General features: G+C 63.8%; 1 protein-coding gene across 2 annotated transcripts in view; it reads left to right on the plus strand.

Annotated features, from left to right (window-relative positions):
- The first annotated feature begins 291 nt into the window (after positions 1-291).
- RXRA (retinoid X receptor alpha) overlaps positions 292-19345 on the plus strand; it is a 68472-nt gene continuing 49418 nt past the window's right edge. Inside the window, exon 1 of one of the 2 annotated variants that reach the window (XM_019639709.1) lies at positions 292-827. In XM_019639709.1, the coding sequence (XP_019495254.1) occupies positions 806-827 (22 nt within the window). In that variant the 5' untranslated portion in view covers positions 292-805. Of the gene's footprint in view, positions 828-1189; positions 1211-19345 lie in introns of those variants that run through there. The other variant, XM_019639701.1, reaches the window with a different exon arrangement.

The raw sequence follows: 19345 nt of genomic DNA on the forward strand, positions 1-19345 counted from the left end.
AAGTGTGTGTGGGTTTCTCAATATCCTGCCAGCCTGTCACAGGACTACGTGTCAGGATCCTGGGTGCCAGACCCCGCCTGGGCCTCCTGCTCAGGGTGCCTGGCTCCCCGTTTGCTACCCTGCTGCTGCCCAGGGCACTGGCCGAGGTCATGACATTAGGGCAGAGTGACATTATTCGGGGCCTACGTAATCCTCGTGACCCTCCCATTTTAGGGAGGTCAGGTGGCTTTGACGTGACAGTTGAGACTTGAACCCAGGCTTTGGAGTCTGTGATGTTGCTGTCTTCAGGCCAAGGACTTCTCACCAGCCTGGTGTGCACACACCAGTCTGGTGGCAGAGGCTGGAGGCCAGGGGTCCCAGCCCCCCACGTCCTCCAAGGGACTGCCCCAGACTACGGACGTGGGTCCCTTACTGGGCTGACGCCCCCATCGAGGAGCCAGTGGGAAGCAGGAGCGTTAGGCAGCACCAGGTGGCATCCCCCTCTTTTCAGCTGGAACGGGGTCTGGTGCCTGGACTGCCCGGCAGGTGAGAGGGCAGTGGCCATGATGGCTGCACAGCCACTGACCCCCCACCGTGCTCCAAGCACTTGGTTTTGGGGGGTCGTGCCACCCTCCCTGGGACCTCCCGGGTGGGTGTCCTAATGCCGAGTGTTTAGAGGAGGAAACCAGGGCTCAGAGAGGCAGAGTGACCTGCTGGAGGCCATGCTGCTGGACACTGGAGACCATTCTCTGGGACTCTGCTGGGTCAGACTGGGAGGCGACGGACAGTGGGGAAGTACACCTTAGAGGTGCATCGTGGCTCTTCCATGCCGAGCTGTGCAACATCAGGCAAGTAGCCGGGGCTCTCTGATCACCGAGGGGACTCGGCTGGCCTAGGTGTGGAGCTGGTGAGGATGCTTCCAGAGCCTGGCTGGCTGGGTGATGGGAGGAGGGAAGGGGCTCAGGCTCAGGGCTGCCTCCCAGTGAGGGCTGTTGCAGACCCTAGCCGGGTCCTCAGCTGGGTGGGGTCTGGGGTGCTGGGAACTTGTGGTCCCGCCTGACTGTCGCAGGCGTCTGCCCATTGCCCGTCAGCAGGGGAGGGGCTCTGGAGACAAGGCTTTTATGGATGAGGAAGCAGGCACCCCGAGAGGGCGAGGAGCCGGGCCTGGGCCGCACAGTCAGGCAGCTGGGCCCGGGGCCGTGGAGAGGGGCGTCGGGAGACCTGTGCTCTGGTAAGGCGGAAGTTTCGTGGTCAGGTGGGCAGGATGATGTGGGTTCCAGCCAGCGGCAGTTAGCGCCTCACTGGAGCTGGGGGTGACCGTAAGGGGAAGGATGGTGACCCTCGCAGTGGCGCTGGTGATGACCGAGTGCCTGCTGTGCGCCAGGACCTGTGGCTGTTGTCTGCTTCAGCACCCGTCGTGCCAGACACTGTGCTCAGTGCCTCCTTGGCCAGGGGTCCCCTGCGCCTGTCTGCCGCCCTCCCTGGGGCTGTGGCTGGGGTGGTCACCCTCACGGTGGGCCTGTATGTAGGTCTCTCCCGTCTGTCATCCAGATGTGCAGGGAGCCCAGGGGTTCTTTAGGGGTATGCAGAAGTCTGTGCAGTAGCTGGAGGGAGGCGAGTGGTACCTCCTGCAGGAAGCCCTCCTTGATATCTGTACCTGCCCCCTCTTGCATCACTGACAGATGGGGCCCTTTGGGCTCCTTGAAAAGTCTGACTCTGGACTGGGCATCCCTGGGCAGGGCCTGGCCTTGCTTATCTGCCCGTTCCTAGTGCAAGGGCAGAGGGGCCGTAGGTGTCCCACCAGCAAGCACCCTGTGACGTGTGAAGAGAGCTGAAGCCCAGGGCCCTGTCCCCTTCCTGAGGATGAGGACGCGGGGACCCTGTGGGTTTGAGTCCAGTGCCTGTAACCCTGTCCAGTCATGGGTCACACAGCCAGGGCTCGAACCCAGGTCACCTGTGTGCACCACCTGCGGGGACAGATGAGGAAAGGCCACCTTCGTGGTCACTCATCCACGTCCACTGCGGAGCACAGGCTCAGGCAGGCTGCTCAGCCAGCTTGGGCTGCACACTTGTCAGGGCCTTGGGGTCTCTTTGTAAGTTGGCGCTTGCTTGGCTGGCTCTTAAGGACCGTGGTGAGTCCTGCAGCCTGTGTGGGGCCGTTCCTAGCCCCTCCACCCCCACCTGTCCATCCATCTGTTTAGGAAGTCTTTACTTGGCACTGGTTGTGTGCCAGGCCTCAGCGAACCAAGTCGTGGCTCCTCCCCTCAGACAGGTGGGCGGGGGCACTTGCGGCATGACGCGTGCTCTCGGAAGGTATGTAGCAGAAGAGCCGCCTGCTCTGCCTGGGAGGGTCAGAGGGCTTCCAGGAGGAGGTGTTTAAACTGGGTTTTAACTGGGAGGACCCAGGAGACACGTAAGGAGAGTTTCTGGCACTGGAAACAGCATGTCCAGCCGAGAGGCGAGAGAGCTGGTGCTTTCCTGGAGATGACCTGGTTCCCAGGGCTGGAGAGCACAGGCAGTGCGGGAGGGCGGGCGAGGCAGAGGGCAGGGCTGGCTGCTGTGGCCGTGGTTGGCCTGGGCGCCCCTGGAAACCTTCCTGCCTCCAGAGTCACAGCGGCTTCTGGGGGCTGGGCTGGCCCATTTGGGGTCTGGGAGACAGGCAGGCTTCGTGGAGGAGGCTGAGGGGCCCGTGGTGGGCCTCGGCCTTTCTGGAGCTCCGGGGATGGGCTACCCTGGGGATGCTGTGGAAAGCTGGTCCTAGGCCGCTGGCCGAGGCTGCAGGCAGGCCCTGGCCCGGAGCAAACCCGGTTCATCTCGGGGTCAGCCCAGGACCATGCGGATGGGCTGCTGGGTCAGCTGGCTCATCTTACAGCCGAGGACACAGGCTCCTGGCCCTCCTGGCGCCCTGTCCAGCTCACGTTGGGAGAAGGTTTCAGGGTCTCTCGGTGGGTGGGGGTTTTGGAGAAAATCGAGTCTGCATTTGGCTTGGACAAGCTTTCTGTGGGAGTTTGTGCAGGAGGCTGGTCAAGGCGATGCTGAGACTGTAACTCCCCCACCCCCAAAATGAAAAAGCCAAAAACACCAACCATCCTGCAACTGTTTTACCAAAGGCAAGCAAAGAAAGTAAAAGCCAGCCACCATGTCCCTGCCCCCAGGTGGGCACCACCCGCGTCCTGCGCCACCAGGCTTTTCTCCTTTTCCTCCGTGTGCATGCACGCCGGTAGTGCACACGTCTGTACGTACTGGTTTTTAAACAAAATGAGATACAGATTTCCGGTTTCTATCAAAGTTGGGGTCTCCTGTAGGAAATAGGGACGCCTCCCCGCTTTTGGGGGAGGAAGAAGTTGACCAGGCCTTCTTGTGGCCAATGGAGGAGACAACTGCAGTGTTTTCGGAGACTGTGGACGGGGATCCAGGGTCCTGCACCGTTCACAGCCCAACCCCCTCTAGAAGTGCCAACCACCCCGAAGGGATTCTAGGGGCTGCTGGGACCCCAGGCGGGCATGTGCGCCCATGTCTGTTCGTCTGCACTACCCTTCTAAGTGGTATGCGTCCCCTGTGGTCAGCCCCCCTGCTGCCCCCATCCGATCGCCTCCCCGCATGGGTGCCTCCCCCTCCTGCCCATGCAGCCTTGGGCCCCGTCTGGCCTGCCCCTGACCAACTGTGTGGCCTCGGGCAGGTTGAACTTTGTGTCTCTGAGCCTTAACTTCCCCTTCTGTAAAAAGTGATGTTTGTGGGTTTTTGGGAGAGTTGGACGAAGTATGTGTTGCAGACGGCCCAGTGCGGGCTCCTGCGCACGGGGCACGTGCCCCTCCCCGCTGCCCTTTGCAGGGGGTCTGGGTGTATCAGGCACCTTTTCCCATCTGTAGATGCAGGGGCTTGGGGGAGGGGCCCGCCTGGCTCCCTGCACCTGAGACCAAGCAGGGGTCTGGGCACGGAGGAGCCCGGGGCCGTGGGGGTTGTGGGGTCTGAGGAAGGCAAGAGCCCTGGGGCTCCTGGCCCTGTGGACGGCTGCAGTCGGGGCGGGGCAGGCGGCCTGACCTCTGGGCCGACTGGTCTGTGGGGCCAGTCCCCACACTGTTCCTCTGCCCCAGGCAGGCTCTTTGCCATGTCCCTAACCTGAGCTGGTAGGGCCTAGTGGCCCTGCTGCCTTGGCCATGCGGGGAGCCCAGTGAGAGGCTAAACGGGGGGCAGAGGGCCTGGCCAGACTTACTTAGCTTCTGGGACCTGGTAGGGAGCAGAACCCCGAGCTCTCTACTCTGAGCTATAGGACTAGGGGAGCCCTACCCTTCGTGCCTGGAGGCCCCTGGGTAGTGTTGGCAGTTACTGCTCTCAGCCGGGTCATCCAGTCACTGATGGGCTGAGCTGTACCCTCCTGTATCACCCTGTGCTGTCCCCCAGTACAGGGGTCATGGCTTGTCCTCGTGGCCGCCTGACCAGGGACCAGGTGGGACTAGGGGACAGGTCAGGGCGGGTGGGCGAACCCCAGCCCGGCCTCTACTTACACCAGGGCCGTGGATTGAGACCCAGAGGGGTGGGGTCCCAGTCACTGAGCCCCGCCGAGGGCGGCCCTGCTTGGGGTGCCACACACTCCAGTGCCACTCTGTCCGCGCTCAGCTCCGTGAAGCGCCCGTCTGTGAGCCCCACTCGGCCTGTCAGCCCAGGTCCCCTCGGTCCTGGCTCCTGTGCCCCGTGGGCTCGTCTCTTCTGGGACTTCTGGAACCTGCTGTTGGGTGCTGTCCTCTTGCAGCCCTCCCTGTGCGACTGTCGTCCTGTTTTCTTGTCCTGTGAGGAGGCAGGACTCTGATGTTCTCATGTTCACTGTGGATGGGCGTCGTGGGCGTCGTGGCCGGGATGGCAGGACTCACCCATGCTGCTCTCCCACTGGGGAGTGTGTTTGGGGGTAGTGGCTGTCCCAGGGTCCGGGTTACACCCCCTGGGCTGAGCCCTTTGCATCTGATTGTTTAACTTGGGGAGCCTGACCCCTGATTGTGTCGTGGCGGGACAAAGGCTGAGGCGCCAGTGCCTCTGGTGGAGTTGGGGTCTTGGCCCCGCCTCACACATGCCATCTCTCCCGTGTTGGATTTTTGGGGGCGTGAGGACTACCCTGTTCTTCTAGAGATTTAAAATGTTTATTCTGATTTCTTTTTAAAATTGTGTGTGTGTGTGTGTGTGTGTGTGTGTGTTTTCATTGGCCACAGGCTCCTGTTGCCCAGACTGACTTGTGTCCCGCCCCCTCAGGTCTGGGGGGGGTATTGAGGAATTGATGGGGTGCTGAGTGAGGCCCCTGCTCTGTCAGCCCCTGAGGGGCTGAGAAAATGCAGGGTGGCAGAGCCAGCCTCCTGCCTCCGCAGGCACCTGGCCACCTCCTTTGGGGTGAGGCCCCATGGTCCTGGACACTGTCCTCCTGGACAGTGGGTGGATGGCGGTTCCAGGGTGGTGAGCGGGCTGTACGCTGACTGCACCTGGGGACCAGGAGGGCGCTGAGCATGAGCTGGAAGCTGGCAGTGGCCGCTCCTTCTGGGCAAGGTGAGGGAGGGGCAGGGAGTGCGGGCGAGGCCCTGGGCTCCCAGGGGTGCCCGAGGGTGCCAGGCCGCTGCGGGCATTGCTGTGTGATGGCTGTGCGCAGGACCCTGGCCCCCAAGCAGCAGCGGAGTCAGGTCGCCCTTGGCTGTGACTTTGTTTTGTTTCCTCGAGTCAGATTGTCCTCCGTCCTGTGCCCGGAAGAGAGGCCTGCTCTGTCCTCGGGTGGGGCCCTGAGCCTCTTGTCTTCCCTCGGGGTCGGGTGGGGGGTGGGGCCTGTGCTGCCACCTCTGTCAGTCAGCAGACTCAGCTACTGCCGGTCCGTCTCCTGCTGTCACAGCTCCTGGATCCCGGCCAGACTCCGGGGCCCCTCCCACCTCACTGGCCCTCCCCACACACCATATCTGTGCATGCTGTTCCCTCTCCTACCCGCTTGTCCCTTTGCCTTTATTTCTCTTCAGACCCCGTCCCCATCCACCTGCCCTCCAGCCTCTCCCCGCTTCCTGTGGGGTCCCCGAGGTGGGACCTGGGTCTGCCCCCTGCTGCTGAGGGAACTGATGACCTTTGTGGGGGTGGGGGTAGGGTGAAAGGAGCACAGGCTGTCCCATGGAGGACACACAGCACTGTGGGCTCCTGAGGGGTCCTGGGGGGCTCCTGGGACAGGGCTTGTCTGTGGTGACTGCATCTGGGGCCTGTGGTCAGGAGGGGCCCTGCCCCCGGAGCGGTGAGTTGGATGGTGGACACGGTGGCCTGGTGGCCCTTTGGTGTCAGAGGCCTGCTCTGGCCCTTGGAGCTGAGGCGTGGTTGCCCCCTGCAGGCCTTTCCCATACTCCCCTGACCACTGGCGGGGCCTCCTGTCCTTTGCCCCTCCTTGGCCCCCCTAGTTCTTGGGAGGTGACAAGTCACAGCCGATTGACAGCTGAGACCTTGGGCTGATCTGAGCAGAAGTCAGACTCTGGCCAAGCGCCTCCTTGAGGTGGACTTCACTGAGCGGCCCTGGCCAGAGCCCACGACCCAGAGGCCTGTGGCTTGGACGGGACTGGCCTTGACCTGGCCAGTCCCCTAGGGTGAAGCTCAGCCTCACATGAGGAGAGCCAGCAGCCGGGGCCTGGGCCTGGATTTGGAGGGTCTGGCCGTCTCCCCGATTGGTCAGCATGCTGACCCCTGGGCAGGTGACTCCCAGAGGAGGCGGGTGGGTCTGGGCTCCCAGGCGCGCCCCCCGTGGCTTGCCTCTGGGCCTTTGGGGCCTTCAGGATGGGGCTGCATTTCCTGGGCCGCCTGCCAAGCATGGCCTTTCTGGTGCTCCTCCTGGGGCCCCTCCTTGGTGCTGGGCCTGGTTGGCCCCACAGTGTTGGGGACACCTGGTTCCCAGGCCCGCCCCGCCGTCCGCTGGCATCAAGTCTGGACAGGTGTGTGTTCAGGGCAGCCGCCCGCGGCGGGGGCCGGAGGTGGCGTGCCGGCCGTGTGAGTCACGCCAATCCTGGGAGCGGGGGCGGCAGGGGCCCGGCTGTGTGCCGAGGCACGTCGCTGGCCTGGCATGGGAACCCGCTGGGGGAGGGGTGGGGGGGCTGCCTGAGGCTTCCTGAGAAAGCTGGGATGGGGTCCAGCCCTCGGAGACTCCGCCTCCCACCGGGCTGTGCTGTGGGACCAGGCTGGGGACGCTGGGTGGCCATGAGGAGTGGGAGGCTCCCAGGTCAGCGCTGCCCAAGGAGCCGATGCTGCCCCAGAGCCCACCTTTCAAGCAGATGGAAAACCCACTGAGAGGGGAGGAGAGGGGGTGGGGAGGCAGATAGACTCGGAATCCAGGCCCCTGGCTCTGCTGTAGGGATCGACGTCCCTGGGTGTCCAGGGAGCAGCGAGGCTGCCGGGATGGCCTTCAGGGCCGCCAGGCCAGTGTGGACCACGCCCTCCTGTGCCTGTACCACAAGGCTCCTGCCCCGGGCCTGGCCAGTGAGTCTCACCGAGCATCTCCTGCAGACCCCTTGCACCTGGGGCTTGGGGTCAGAGGCCACATGAAGGGCCCCCCGCAGGGCTCCAGGGCCTCCAGTCCTGGGGTCAGAGGGCTTAGAGCTGTGGAGGCCCCGCGGTGGGCAGCAGCCCCATCTCCTACCGAGGGTCAGCTCCCCACGGCCCACCCTGCAGCAGAGACAACCAGCCCCAGGAGGGGTGGGGCTTTGTGCCCCCCTGGGGGGAAGTGGTGCAGACCTGTGTAGGGCAGAGTCAGGGCCAGGGTCCCAGCCAGCAGCCTCTTGCCAGACCTGTGACCTGGGCACAGCTTTTCAGGGGAGAGCCCCAGGGCCTTTGGAGGGCCAGTGTGGGCACTGCTGTGAAGAAGGGCAAGTGTGTGGACTGGGCTGGCCACAGGCCCTGGAGGAGGCGGCAGCTGCTAGAGCAGACCGGAGGCTGCAGAGGCTCTGAAGAGGCAGCAAGGTTGGGAGCTGGCGACCAGAGGGCCTGGCCTGGGGCCCAGGGATGACCCTGCCTGCTTACAGAGCCCGTAGCCTGGGTCGGTGGGTTCAGACTTAAGCTACATGGTGGAAGCTGCTTGCTCTGAGGGGTTCTTCAGGGCTGGTATGGTCCAGACCTTACTCCGTCCGGCAGGGGCAGGGAGGGCTTCCTGGAGGAAGTGTTCTTGGCAGGAAGACCCGGAGGGAATGACTGCCTGCTCTGAGGGCGAGGGCTGGGGCTAAAGCGGCCAATGGCCACATCGGCTGGAGAGGGCAGGGGTCTGGGCAGGGCTGGACACGGAGGCCTGTGAGGAGCAGAACCCCCACTGCACAACCATGGCCACGGGCGCCTCTGAGAGAGGGAGGTGGGGCTGGCCTTGGTGGGAGCGCTTGATTGAGACCCCTGGGTTAGTTCAAGGGTTTTCCAAGCTAATGGTGAGCAGTCTCAGGGGTGGGGAGCCTGCTGGCTGTGCCGGCTTCAGAGCCCCAGTCAGGGCTTTGGGGGTCCTCTGCCCATCCAGGGACTAGAAGTGAGGGCGGTGCCTCAGCCCTGGACAGTAGGTGCTCATGAAGAGCTGACCCAGTCCCTGTCGCTGTCGGCGCTCCAGGGCGTGGGGCCTCCAGGAGGAACTGAAGGGGCCTCCTAGGTGGGGACTGCTTAGTGGACTCAGAAACAGCCCCCAGGTGTCTGCTGTCAGGTGTAGCTGTCAGAGGGACCTCCCCAGGCCCCAGACCGGGAATGTGGGAGTGGATGCTGGCCTAGGTGGGGGCTCTGTGTCTCTGTGCCCCCCCCCCGCCCAGATGTGAACCTGTGGGAGGCCAGCTGGCTGAGCCAAGGGGGCTGATGTGCCCATCCTGGGGCCGGTGCCTCCCGCCCACGTCCCGCTGTTGTTCTCGCTGCCGGCCAGCCGCGTGCAGCGGAAGGAAGCTGAGGTTTGGGTGGTGTGTGTGTGTGTTCGCTGTGTGTTTGCTTTTGACTGGGCTCCAGGGGCGCTGGCCAGGGCTGGGGTGCCGGCCTCCAGCACCTTGATGGGTAGTGCGAGGCCTGGGGAGGCCAGCAGCGCGGGGGGCTTCCTGGGGGCCAGGAGCTAGGGGCCAGGGCAGGTCCAGGACAGCTGGTGGCGTAGAGAGGCCAGTGAGGGCAGCAGCAGGCCTGCCCAGCCCCCAGGGGTGACCCTGGGTTGCCAGCTCGGATGTTGTGGACTGGTGAGGTGGGCCAGAGGCAGGGGACTGGGCTTGGGAGGAATAGTAGGTCTGTGGGATTGAGGGGTGCTGTGGGGGAGGAGAGGGACTGTTCAGGTCACTCGCTAACCCCCTCCAGTTACATGTGGGGGAAGCTGAGAGTGCAGTCCCGCGGCTGGTGCGGGCGGGGGGGCAGGGGTCTGCCTCTGACCTGTGGCGTTTCCATTTGCCATGGTGTGAACACTCCCACCAGAGCCAGCTTCAAGCTACCAATGTGTAATATCACTGAACGCTGCTTGGGAAGGGATGGATGCTGGCTGTTTGCACGAGCGGTCGGAGCTAGCCCCGCCCTCGCTGGGCAGCCCCCCTGCTTTTGTGCCCAGCCAGAGGAAGCGAGTGTTGCCTGTGATTCTGCTCAGCTCCTGGCACGTTCTCGGCGCCTGCTTGCTGAGCGCTTTTGGCTGGGCCTGCCCAGGGCGGGGCCTGGTGGGTGAGACCCCGAGGGGGCCCAGAGGCACCTGGCCGTGCCCAGCTAGGACTCAGGCTGCGTGACCCACATGACATGGCTTATGTGTGTGCACAGAGGCCGGGGTGGTGGAGGTCGGCCATCTGAGCACCCAGTGCTGTGAGGCCACCCGTTAGCACAGGTGGGCTGTGGTGGGGATGTGTGTCCAGACCGTGCCACCCCTGAGGCCACCCAGCTGGTGGGACAGGCCCTGCACTTGGTCACCTGGACTTGCTCTTCAGCTGCCCTGGCAGGCAAGTGGGGTGGGGGGCAGGCAGAGAAGGAGGTCCAGAGGGCGGGCCTGCCTTCTCCCCTGACGAGTCATGTTGGGGTGGGACAAGCTGACGCAGGACCGTGGGGGTGCAGTGGAGTTGAGGGGTCTGGGGCGAAGGGAGCGTTGTAGGCTGGGAGCCAGGCTGCCCATCGGGACATGCCCTGGGCCCAGCACTGGCCCTGTGTGTTGGCTCTGAGGGGTGGCCCTGCACTCCTGGACCTTGCCCGTCACCTTGCCCGTGGGGCTGAAGGTGAGCGGGCTGGCTCTGAGCACCTTTCTCTCCCTGGTTTCTAAAGACAGCTTTCAAGTGATGAGGCTTGTTGGGCACAAATGAGCTGACTCAGTGGGGTGAGGGCCAAGAGGATTTCACAGGAACCTCCCTGCCCTGCCTTGGCTGCCTGGCCAGGCCCTCAGGCAGCTGAGGAGGATCTGGGGGTCACGGTTGACCACCAGCCACAGCTGAGTTGGCATGGCTTGCCTCTTGGAATGAAGCCTTCGACTTGAGCTGGGCGAGGATGAAGTAGGCTGGGCTGGGATCCTGGCTCCAGGCAGGACTGTGCCATGCCTTGTCCATCCGGTGAGCTTATCCAGGTGTGGTCCTGGGCCCTGAACCAGACAAGCAGGCGGCCACGAGGTGTGAAGAGGAGGCAGGGAGGGATCCCAGCCAACACGGAGCAGGGCTGTCTGGCCAGGGTCCTGCTAAAATCAGGCCACCACACAGGTGGTTTGTGTCATCATGATGAAAGTAATGCCTGCGTGTGGCACAGAACCCAAGCCAGTCGTGCAGGAAATGACATGCCATTCCCCACTCCCGAGCCGGGTTCCAGACCCCTGCACCTTGCATGTGACCCCTGGGGACTTTCCTCACCATCCTCGAACCCCATACTTTGGTGTGCTCTGGTGTGTGTGGACCTTAATGAGCAGGGCGGATAGGCTGGGAGGCCCCCGGTGGACGGACTTGCCTGGGTTCCATAGCAAGCTGGGTTTCAGGTGGCGAAGGTAGTGTGAGCGGACAGGTGGACAGGTGTGTGGTGTGCTGGAGTGGCCTGGGGGCTGGAGGAGAGACTGAGGCAGGGCTGCTGCCAGGGACAGCCTGCAGCGGGGTTTCCATGTGCGCAAGTGGAAACTGTGGTGGCCCGGCCCCAGCGCCGGCAGTGGGCAGCAGGTGTGTGTGGGCAGGGAGTGCTCAGCCACCTGGGCAGCCCCCGCCCCTGCAGCATGGCAGGGCAGCCATGGACCTCCTGGGGGTGTGACCTGAGGACCCCCCACTGGCCGGCCAGGGACTGGCAGGACTAAGGGCTGTGTGCTGTAGCCCCCATGGCCCGGCTCCCACCGTCAGCCCTAGGCTGGGCCATTGGCTGGGCCGTTGGCTGATGGGCCACAAAAGGCGTTCTGTGCCCTGGAAGAATGACCTCTTTGTGTGGCTGGAAGGCTGCCAGGAGCCACGAAGGCCTCCTTCCCTCCGTGTTTCCTGCAGACCCCCGCCTGTGGGCCATCCGGTCCTGCGCGGCTCCGCTTCCCTGGCTGTGGGGGTCTGGCCCACCCTGCCCTCCTTCCTGCTAGGCCTGGTGACACCTCTCCTGTCCTGCACTCCCAGCCTCGGGGCCTGTGCCCTTTGCCGTCCGTCCTGCAGGACCCTCGCTGCTGGCGCTCAGGGCTCAGTGCACAGAATGCCTCCTGCCAGGGAGCAGGGAGGATGGCATGGTGGGGACCTGAGGGTGGGCGAGGACACGTGACCCCCAGGAGCGCCACGTGGGCTTCTCCCAGGGCCGCCACCCCAGCCCAGGCCGGGTCGAGACTAGCACAGTGCATCTGGCTGATTGAACATTCCTGGGGTGCTGGCTAGCACTATTGGGGGGCATGCCTCATCGCCCCATCGCCCCATCGGTGCGCCAGCGCACGGATGAGAAATGGGCTCACCCGGGACACCTGACCTGTCCGCAGCTGGAAGCTGGCCAGCGACGGAGCAGATTTGAGCTCAGGGTTGCCCGCCCTCCAGGCCTTGTCCTTGCCGTCTGCCCAGGCCCCTGGCTGGTGCCGCGCCCTTCGCGCACTGTGTGCGGCCGGGACTGTCGTGTCTCAGATTGAGGAAACGAGCCAGGGTCCCTGTCCTCTTTCAAGAAGTTCTCGGCTTCGGCCAATGGGAACCGCCTGTGGTCGCAGGTGTCTGGGTGAGGGTGGCGGGCCGGGCGGGCCCTGGGAAAGGGGAACTCAGCTGCCGGGCCAGCACGAGTACCACTTGCTCCCGACGCGCTCCCAGCTGCTTCACGGAGACGCTGGCCATCCTGGGCCTCCTTCCCTGCCGGGCCCCTGCTGCTCGCTGAGCTGCCATGCTGCATCGCCGGAGGCTTCGGGACCCCGAGCCGGTGGGCCGGGGGCTGATGGGGCCGCCCCCGTGGTGGGACCTCTCACCTGCACTAACCATGAGGCTGCACCTCCTGGCCTCTCTTTCGGGAGGTGGCCTGGCCTGGCGTGCTGGGGACCGTAGGTGGCTGGCAGGTGAGGGCCAGGTTTGGTGGGCACTGGGGGCGGCATGGCCTGGGAGGGTGCCAGTGTCTTGCCTGTGGGGTGTGGAGCTCATGGCAGGTCTGCCTAGGAGGCCAGGTGCTGGGTGCTGGACATCCCATGGAGCACGCCTTCCCGATGCCAGGTCACGGCTGCTGAGCGTGTGCTAGATGTGCCGCGGGCATCTTGTCCGTGTCCTGATTCTCGCCCACGGCCTGAGGCCAGGATCACTAGGCTCTGGCCTGCCCTGGGTGTCCGGACTAGCGGCTTCTGAACGGGGAGGGGAGAGTGGCCGGCTCTCTGTTTCCTTGCCCTGACACTCTGCGGAAGGACCCTTGGTCTGGCTCAGTCCCTTTTACAGATGTGGAAACTGAGGCTGGGATCAGTAGGGACTTGTTTAGCTGGAGGGGTGCAGTGGACCTGGCCATCACGCTGGGTCCGGTGTCGAGCATCTGCTCGGGAGCTGCACGAGGCCTGGGCTTCCTGGAGCCAGCCTGAGACAGATGGGTGATAGATGGCCCAGCGTTGGCTTGGCCCTGGGTCCTGGTTCCGAGTCCCTGTGGCAGAGTATTTGTGTGTGTGTGTGTGTGTGGGGGGGTGCGATGCGGGTGGCTAGAGGCTGGAGTCCCAGCGGGTCCCAGTCTGGCCCTGTTGTGCTGATGGGAGGCCAGTGCCGTTCACCCAGCCTCGTCCCTGCCCACCCTGGTCACACGTTCCGTTTCCCATCTGTTTGGTTTCTTCAGTACTCACCCTGTGCCAGGGCCCATGTGGATCACTCGCTTACCTTCACAGACGTCCCTAGGAGGACACACTCCTCTGTTTCCAGGTTCTGGAGGAAACGGGCTCAGATATGTGAAGTGGCTTGCCCAGGGCCACACCGCGGTTTAAGGGAGGGACTCAAACGAGACCCGCTGGCCAGCGGGGAGCATGGGCCTGTTGCTTTTTCATGCCTTTTAAAATCCATTTACAACTTGTGAGCAGTTAGCCCTTTATGTCTAGGGCTCCTGGCTTGCATCTCCGTGGAGGGGCCGTGGCCTGGCCTCCTTCGTGCCATGTGGACAGTGGTGGACGCCCTGCGAGGTTGCACCAGCCAGTCTCTGGGAACCACTTGGTTTTGGAGCTGGAACCTGAAATAAGAGAATAGCAGCTGGGCGCGTGCTGTCTTGACAGGGGCCCGCCCTTTACAAGCCTCTCCTGCGTTCCGCTCTGCCAGGAATTACGCGCTAGGCACCCAGGGCATATGGCCCTGCACACTGTCCTGGGGCCAGCCCTGGCGGGGGGGTGACCCGGCGGTGGGGGGGGAGCCCTGGCTGCTCGACTCACTCCCTGCCTCCTTGCTTGGCCGTCCCGGATGAGTGACTGTGAGGCTCGCTCCAGGCCCGGGTTTCCTGAAGGCCCGTCCTGCAGCAGAGCACTCCTGGGCTTGTGGTTTGAGTCGGGGCTGTGTCTCCCTGTTTGGAGGGGGGTTGGGGGTTTGGGTCTCCATCCCTCTGGCAGCTCTTCCTCAAGGGTGAAAACTGCACATGGTCCCTTGTCCCACGCTACACATGGCCCTGGCAGGCCTCTTCAGCTCTTGGCTTTGGTTTCTTTACCTGTAAAATGGGTGCACAAAGAGAACTTTCCAGGCCAGCCTCTTGACGTGACAGGTTCACAATCATATAAAATTAATTTTATATAGAAAACATCACAGGCTGTTAGACTTTGCTGTGTGTGTGTGTGGGGGGGGGGGCGGGGGGGGGACAAGGGGTCCTCACGGGCATTTGGTGACCGGGCCAGCATTCTAAGTGTCCGACAGGCACGCTGCCTGCCTGCCTGGCAGCTCTGCTCTGGTTCCGTGCAGGAGATGCGTAGGGGGTCTTTGGGGTTCCCTACCTAGAATGTGCACCTGGCTGCTGCATGTCTGACTTTCAGGCTTGTCCTGTTGTCCCCTGCCTGTCGTCTCTTGCTGCCACTTGGAGCTCTTTGCAGTTCACTCTGTTCGTGTTGGGCGTGCAGTGAGTCATGGGCTGTGAGCAAGGCCGTGTCCTGTGAGTCATGTGCACGGAAGCCTTCGGCTGCTGGGGTCGGCGGCAGCTGTTTCGAGAGTATTTGGCATTCTTACTGATTTCTAGGGTCTTCCTGCACCTGGATCTGTGGTTGTCCTGGGTCTGGACGAGTGCGGATGTTGCACTTGATAGAGACAAGTTGTACTCTGCTGTCCTTTGTCGATCCAGGTGACAGCTGAGTGCTCGTGGGGCCAGGTGCTAAGGGTTCCCCAGGTGTCTGGTGGGCTGTGTGCTCTCTGGAGGGACCCAGTCTCCCTACGGGGGTGGGGGGGTGCTGCCTCTTCGTGGACTGAGGGGTTTGGAACTGGAATGGGCTCGAAGCCTTGGAGGTGTGTTTCTGGGTTCCCACTCCTCCCTGTCAGATGCTGAGGGGCCTTGTGTCTCTCGGGGTGTGTGAGCTGGAGGCTGCTACCTGCCTGCCTGCCTTGTCCCCCCAGGATTCTGTGCTGCCCCCACCCCTCCAGGTGGCCCTGCCAGTGAGGTGCGCATCAGTCATCTGCCCCCAGCCCTGCCCCCTCCGCCTCCCCCCAGGCATTCAAAACTGTATGTTCATGGAAGCGATTTGCACATGTTCCCAAGGACAGGAGCGCGCTTTCCCCGGATCCCTCCCCCGACCTTGACCCTGACCTTGGTCACCCCTGGGGGTTGCTTGTGGGACCTGGAGAAGTGGACAGTGGTGAGGCCAAGAGGGCCAGGAGGGGGCACTGGGGCAAGGCCTGCACAGGCAGACGCCCTGGGTGGCCAGAACAAAGGGGCAGGCGTGGGGAGCCGTGGGAGGTTCTCTTGATGACTGAGTGGACAGTGGCCATCCTGCCAAGTGACCAACGTTGGGGACAGCCGTGGGGAGGGCACGCTAAGCTGGCTGCAGCCACATACAGCTCTCACCTGTACACAGGGGCCGAGGCATTCCCAGTGGGGGTGGGGGCAGTGCTGTGTGGATGGAAGGCACGGCCATCCTGGGTTCTCTTAGTCTCTCCATCCCCCCTTCCGCCTGGGGGCCCTGTGGGCTGGGCAGCCAGCCGGGCTGGGTGCCACCATGGTGCTCGCTGCAGCCCCAAGGTTCTCGGGGCAGGGGCCTGCAGGACGCAGACGCTGCCTGACACCTGTCCACCCTCTTGTCTGCAGGGTCAGCAGTTGGCTCCCTTGGCCACCATAGCATCCCGAGAAGTGCCGGTGGTGGGGAGAGGGTTTTCCCCTTCATGGCTGTGTGGCGGCCTCTCCCAGGTGTGTCAGGAGTGAGGCCTTAAGTCAGAGGCGTGGGGATGTCTGATGCTTTGTGAAGATGGGTGGCGGTCCTAGGGTCTGTGCTTGGACAGCTGCCCCTGGCGCCCTGGGCCTGTCTCCCCAGTGCAGAGTGGAGTTGATCCTGTTAGCATCCTGGGCCCCATGCTGAGCCGGCCTAGCAGGGAATGGCAGTGAGGGCTCAGGGGCTCAGCCTGTGCAGGCCCCACGGGCTGCCCTGCTGGGGGCCAGGGCAGGGGGTCTCCCCAGAGCAGTGAAGAGCTGGCAGAGCTGTCAGCAGGGGTGGGGTGTGACATGCTGAGGTTGAGCTTTGCAGAGGTTGCTCTGGGCGCAGTAGGGCTGGGCCAGTGGGGGGAGAGGGCGGCCACTGTGCTGGTCCAGGTGAGCACCCACGCAGGCCTCCACCCCTGCTGAGGGGAGGTGCCCATGCTGCGGTGGCCATGGGGAAGCCCCGCTCCAGCGGGCGGACGTCCCGTTCTCGGTCTGTCTCATGGGTGAGGCCCTGTCTCCGGTCTACAGAGGCCCCACCAACCAGGCCCCTGCACATGACGGGCACCAGCCTGGTGCCACAGGCTGAGTCAGTGTGTGTGGGTGGGCCTCTGCCAAGGGGGTTGCTGTGTGGGCCAGGGCTCATGCCCCCTGCAGCGGGGGTCTCAAAAAGCCCTCTGTGAATCCCTTGAGAGCTGAGCAGATGCTCTGCCCTCCAGGAACTCCCCACGAGGCCCTGCCCCACCCACTGTGTGGCCCTGGGAGACCACGCCCTGGAGGCTCTGAGCATCCAAATGGCGACACTCAGAGGGCAGTGGAAGGACTCAGGGATGCCCCCAGGAGAAGCTGGCCCCCGCCGGGCTCCGAGGAGCTGCACTTGGAGCGTCCTCTCGCTCTGGCCATTCCAGAATGGCCGGCCACCGGCCTTGGAGCCCCCCCAGTTGCACCACAGGTGGTGTGGGTGAGCTTTGGCCCGAGTGTCTGCGAGCATGTTCCAGGAGCCAACAGGGGATGCATTGAAAATTAGAAAAACAGCCAGAGGGGGTGGGAAGCACGGGCGTTCCACGACAGAGCCGCGGGAGGTGGCGGGCCTTTGAGCCGGCAAGAGCAACGCGGCTCAAAATGAAACAAGAATAATTTCTTTTCCTGTTGAAGAGAAACCGTCTCAGTCAGCCCGCAGGCTCGGGGCCCCCTTGCCCCCCAGGCTGCTGTGGAACAGGCGGGGTTTCACCAGGAATTCCCCCCTCTCCGCTCACCCTCCTCCACTGTCTGGGCAGGCACCCAGGAGGTGCTGGGGACAGTTTAGGGGGACTACCTGGAGGGAAGGCCGTTTCGCCCAGGAGCCCCTGCCTGGCCGCGGAGAGGTGAGCGTGCTTCCAGCTCCCTGCGCTCCCGTCCGTCCCCACGGTGGGCGTCACTGCTGGGCACTGGGTGTCTGTGCCTGGAACTCTGTACCTGGCCGTCGTGGCCGGCCGTGGGAGGATTTGGAAGGGTGAAGTTTGGTGGGAGCGCCAGGCCTGCTCCTGGTTGAGTGGCTCTTGCTCTGGCTTGGAAATCGCCTCTCTGTCCCCAAGTCCCTTTCCTCCTGTGCAGGATGGGACACAGCTCCCGTGAGAGGCCCTGGCACGGTGTGGATGGTGTGGGCGCGTCACAGGTGCTGCTGCTTAGACTGTGTCTTTGCGTTACAAATCCCTGCCCTTGGGGAGTTGTCACAGCCCACCGCAGCTCGGGGCAGGCCCCTGGGTCCAGCAGTCTCCATTTGGCAAGGCCAGGGGGGTAGCAGCGTCATACAAAGGTACCTCGGTGGGCGCCCAGCTGCTCTGCACCCTGTCCCTTTGTCACCCCCTTTCTGTGCCTGTGCCTCTTCCCCAGGGACCCCAAAGGCTGGAGGGTTGACTGCTGCTCCCTGCTCCTAAGCAGGAGGCATACCAAGCTGTCTGGGCAGCAGGTTAGAGTGGCCAGCCCTGCTGCCTCCAGGGTCGGTAGGGCCATGCAGGGCCTCTGGCCACGGGGCTGGAAACCAGCTCTGGGCACTCTCCGGGGCCCCTTGGCATGTTTCTGGGTGGGTGTCCCTGTGCCTGCCTTCACCCTGCCCCTTTGGGGGCTTCTTTCTGGAAACCAGCTGCAAGGGGGCATTGCTGGATGGAGCCCGAACTGGCCACTGCTGGTCACTGTGCTCTCCTGAAACCATCCTCAGTGCCCGTCGGGTGGGGTCAGCCTCACCTCTGGGCCCTTGGGATGGGTGGATGGCCCCATCAGTGAGGCCACATGAACCCTCGCTCCCAGCTACCTGTTGGTGGGGGGGCGTGGGTGCCTCTCGGTAAAACCAGGCGCGTTGGAGCTGCCCTACAAGGACCAGCCTCAGTCAGCTTTGGGAGCTCTTGGTGATGGCCATGAAGCCTGCACCCTGCGGACAGGCTTCCTGTGAGGTTTCTGCCCGGTGGGTGGATGGAGAAAACGGAATGAGAACCCGGCCCTGGGCCGAGCACTCCGGGATGGGTCTCTGAGTCCCATGGCTACCCCCCAGTCACTGCCAGTTCTGACTGCCGACTCCCCAGGCCTCGGGGGACAGCCCTGCGTGCTGGTCCTTGCCTGGCACCCTGCCTGTGACCATCTGGCCCTACCCTGAGGTCTGGGAGGCCCTGGAGTCACGGGAAGAAGGATGGGAAGGTGGCAGTTCCTGAGCCAGTGTTTGGGGTGTCGGTGCAGCAGGCCCTGGTCCCCGTTATCCTGAAGATGTGAGTGGCCATTCGGGGTCTTTTCCCTGGAGCACCCAGGCACACACAGGGTGGCCTGATGAAGAGGGGCAGGACACAGCCAGGGGACTTGGCCTGAGGAGTAGGGCTTTGTCGGGAGACCAGCCTCCACCTCCCGGGTGTCTGGCCAGTTCGTGTACCTCTTCCCCAGCACGCTCCCCAAGGCTGTGAAGGGCTAGTGAGCAGACCCCGCTTCGGAACAGGCCCCTCATCTGTACTGTGCTGGTTTGAGCAGTGCCCCCCAGGTTAAGTGTGCAGTTCAGCACCCCGGGAGCCCCAGGTAGTGCCTGCCATGGGCATCTGATGGACTGCTGCCCGTCGGCGGGTGACCACAGCACCCACTGCGAGAACTGAGGGGAAGAGAAGGTCTGCAGGTGCCTTTGCTTGACGGTAGCTGGGCCTGGTGTGAAGATGGCTGTGGCTACAGCCCCTTGGACCGTGGGCTTCTAGAGAATGGGCATGGTGGGCAGCCTCCTGCAAAGACCCTGGCCCTAGCGCCCTCGTGCATCGGTGCCGTCACCCTCAGCTCTTTCCCAAACACCATCCAGCCCAGGCGCTGGGTGACTGGCCACCCCTTCCTCCTGGCTGTGCTCCCCACTTCCCCCCCAGTGTCTGGGTGCCAGCTGCGCCTGCTGCCACTGGGCCCAACCGCAGCACCCCAGGTTGTGTCAGTGGGCTAGGTGAGGGCTGCTGCTAGCCTGGGCACCACTTCCTGTTCGTGCCCCTGCCCCTCACCAGCCCTGGCCTGCTCAGTACAGCCAGCAGAACCCCAAAACACCATCCCTGTGTCACTTGTGGCAAAATCCATGTAGCATTGCGATCAGCTTCCCTGGGCTTCAGCCTTTGGTCTGTGCAGTAGGGCAGGACAATGGGTTGCTCAAGTGGTGATGATGGTGATG

This window comes from Hipposideros armiger, unplaced genomic scaffold (genome assembly GCF_001890085.2).
Source record: "Hipposideros armiger isolate ML-2016 unplaced genomic scaffold, ASM189008v1 scaffold_3, whole genome shotgun sequence".
Lineage (NCBI taxonomy): Eukaryota > Metazoa > Chordata > Mammalia > Chiroptera > Hipposideridae > Hipposideros > Hipposideros armiger.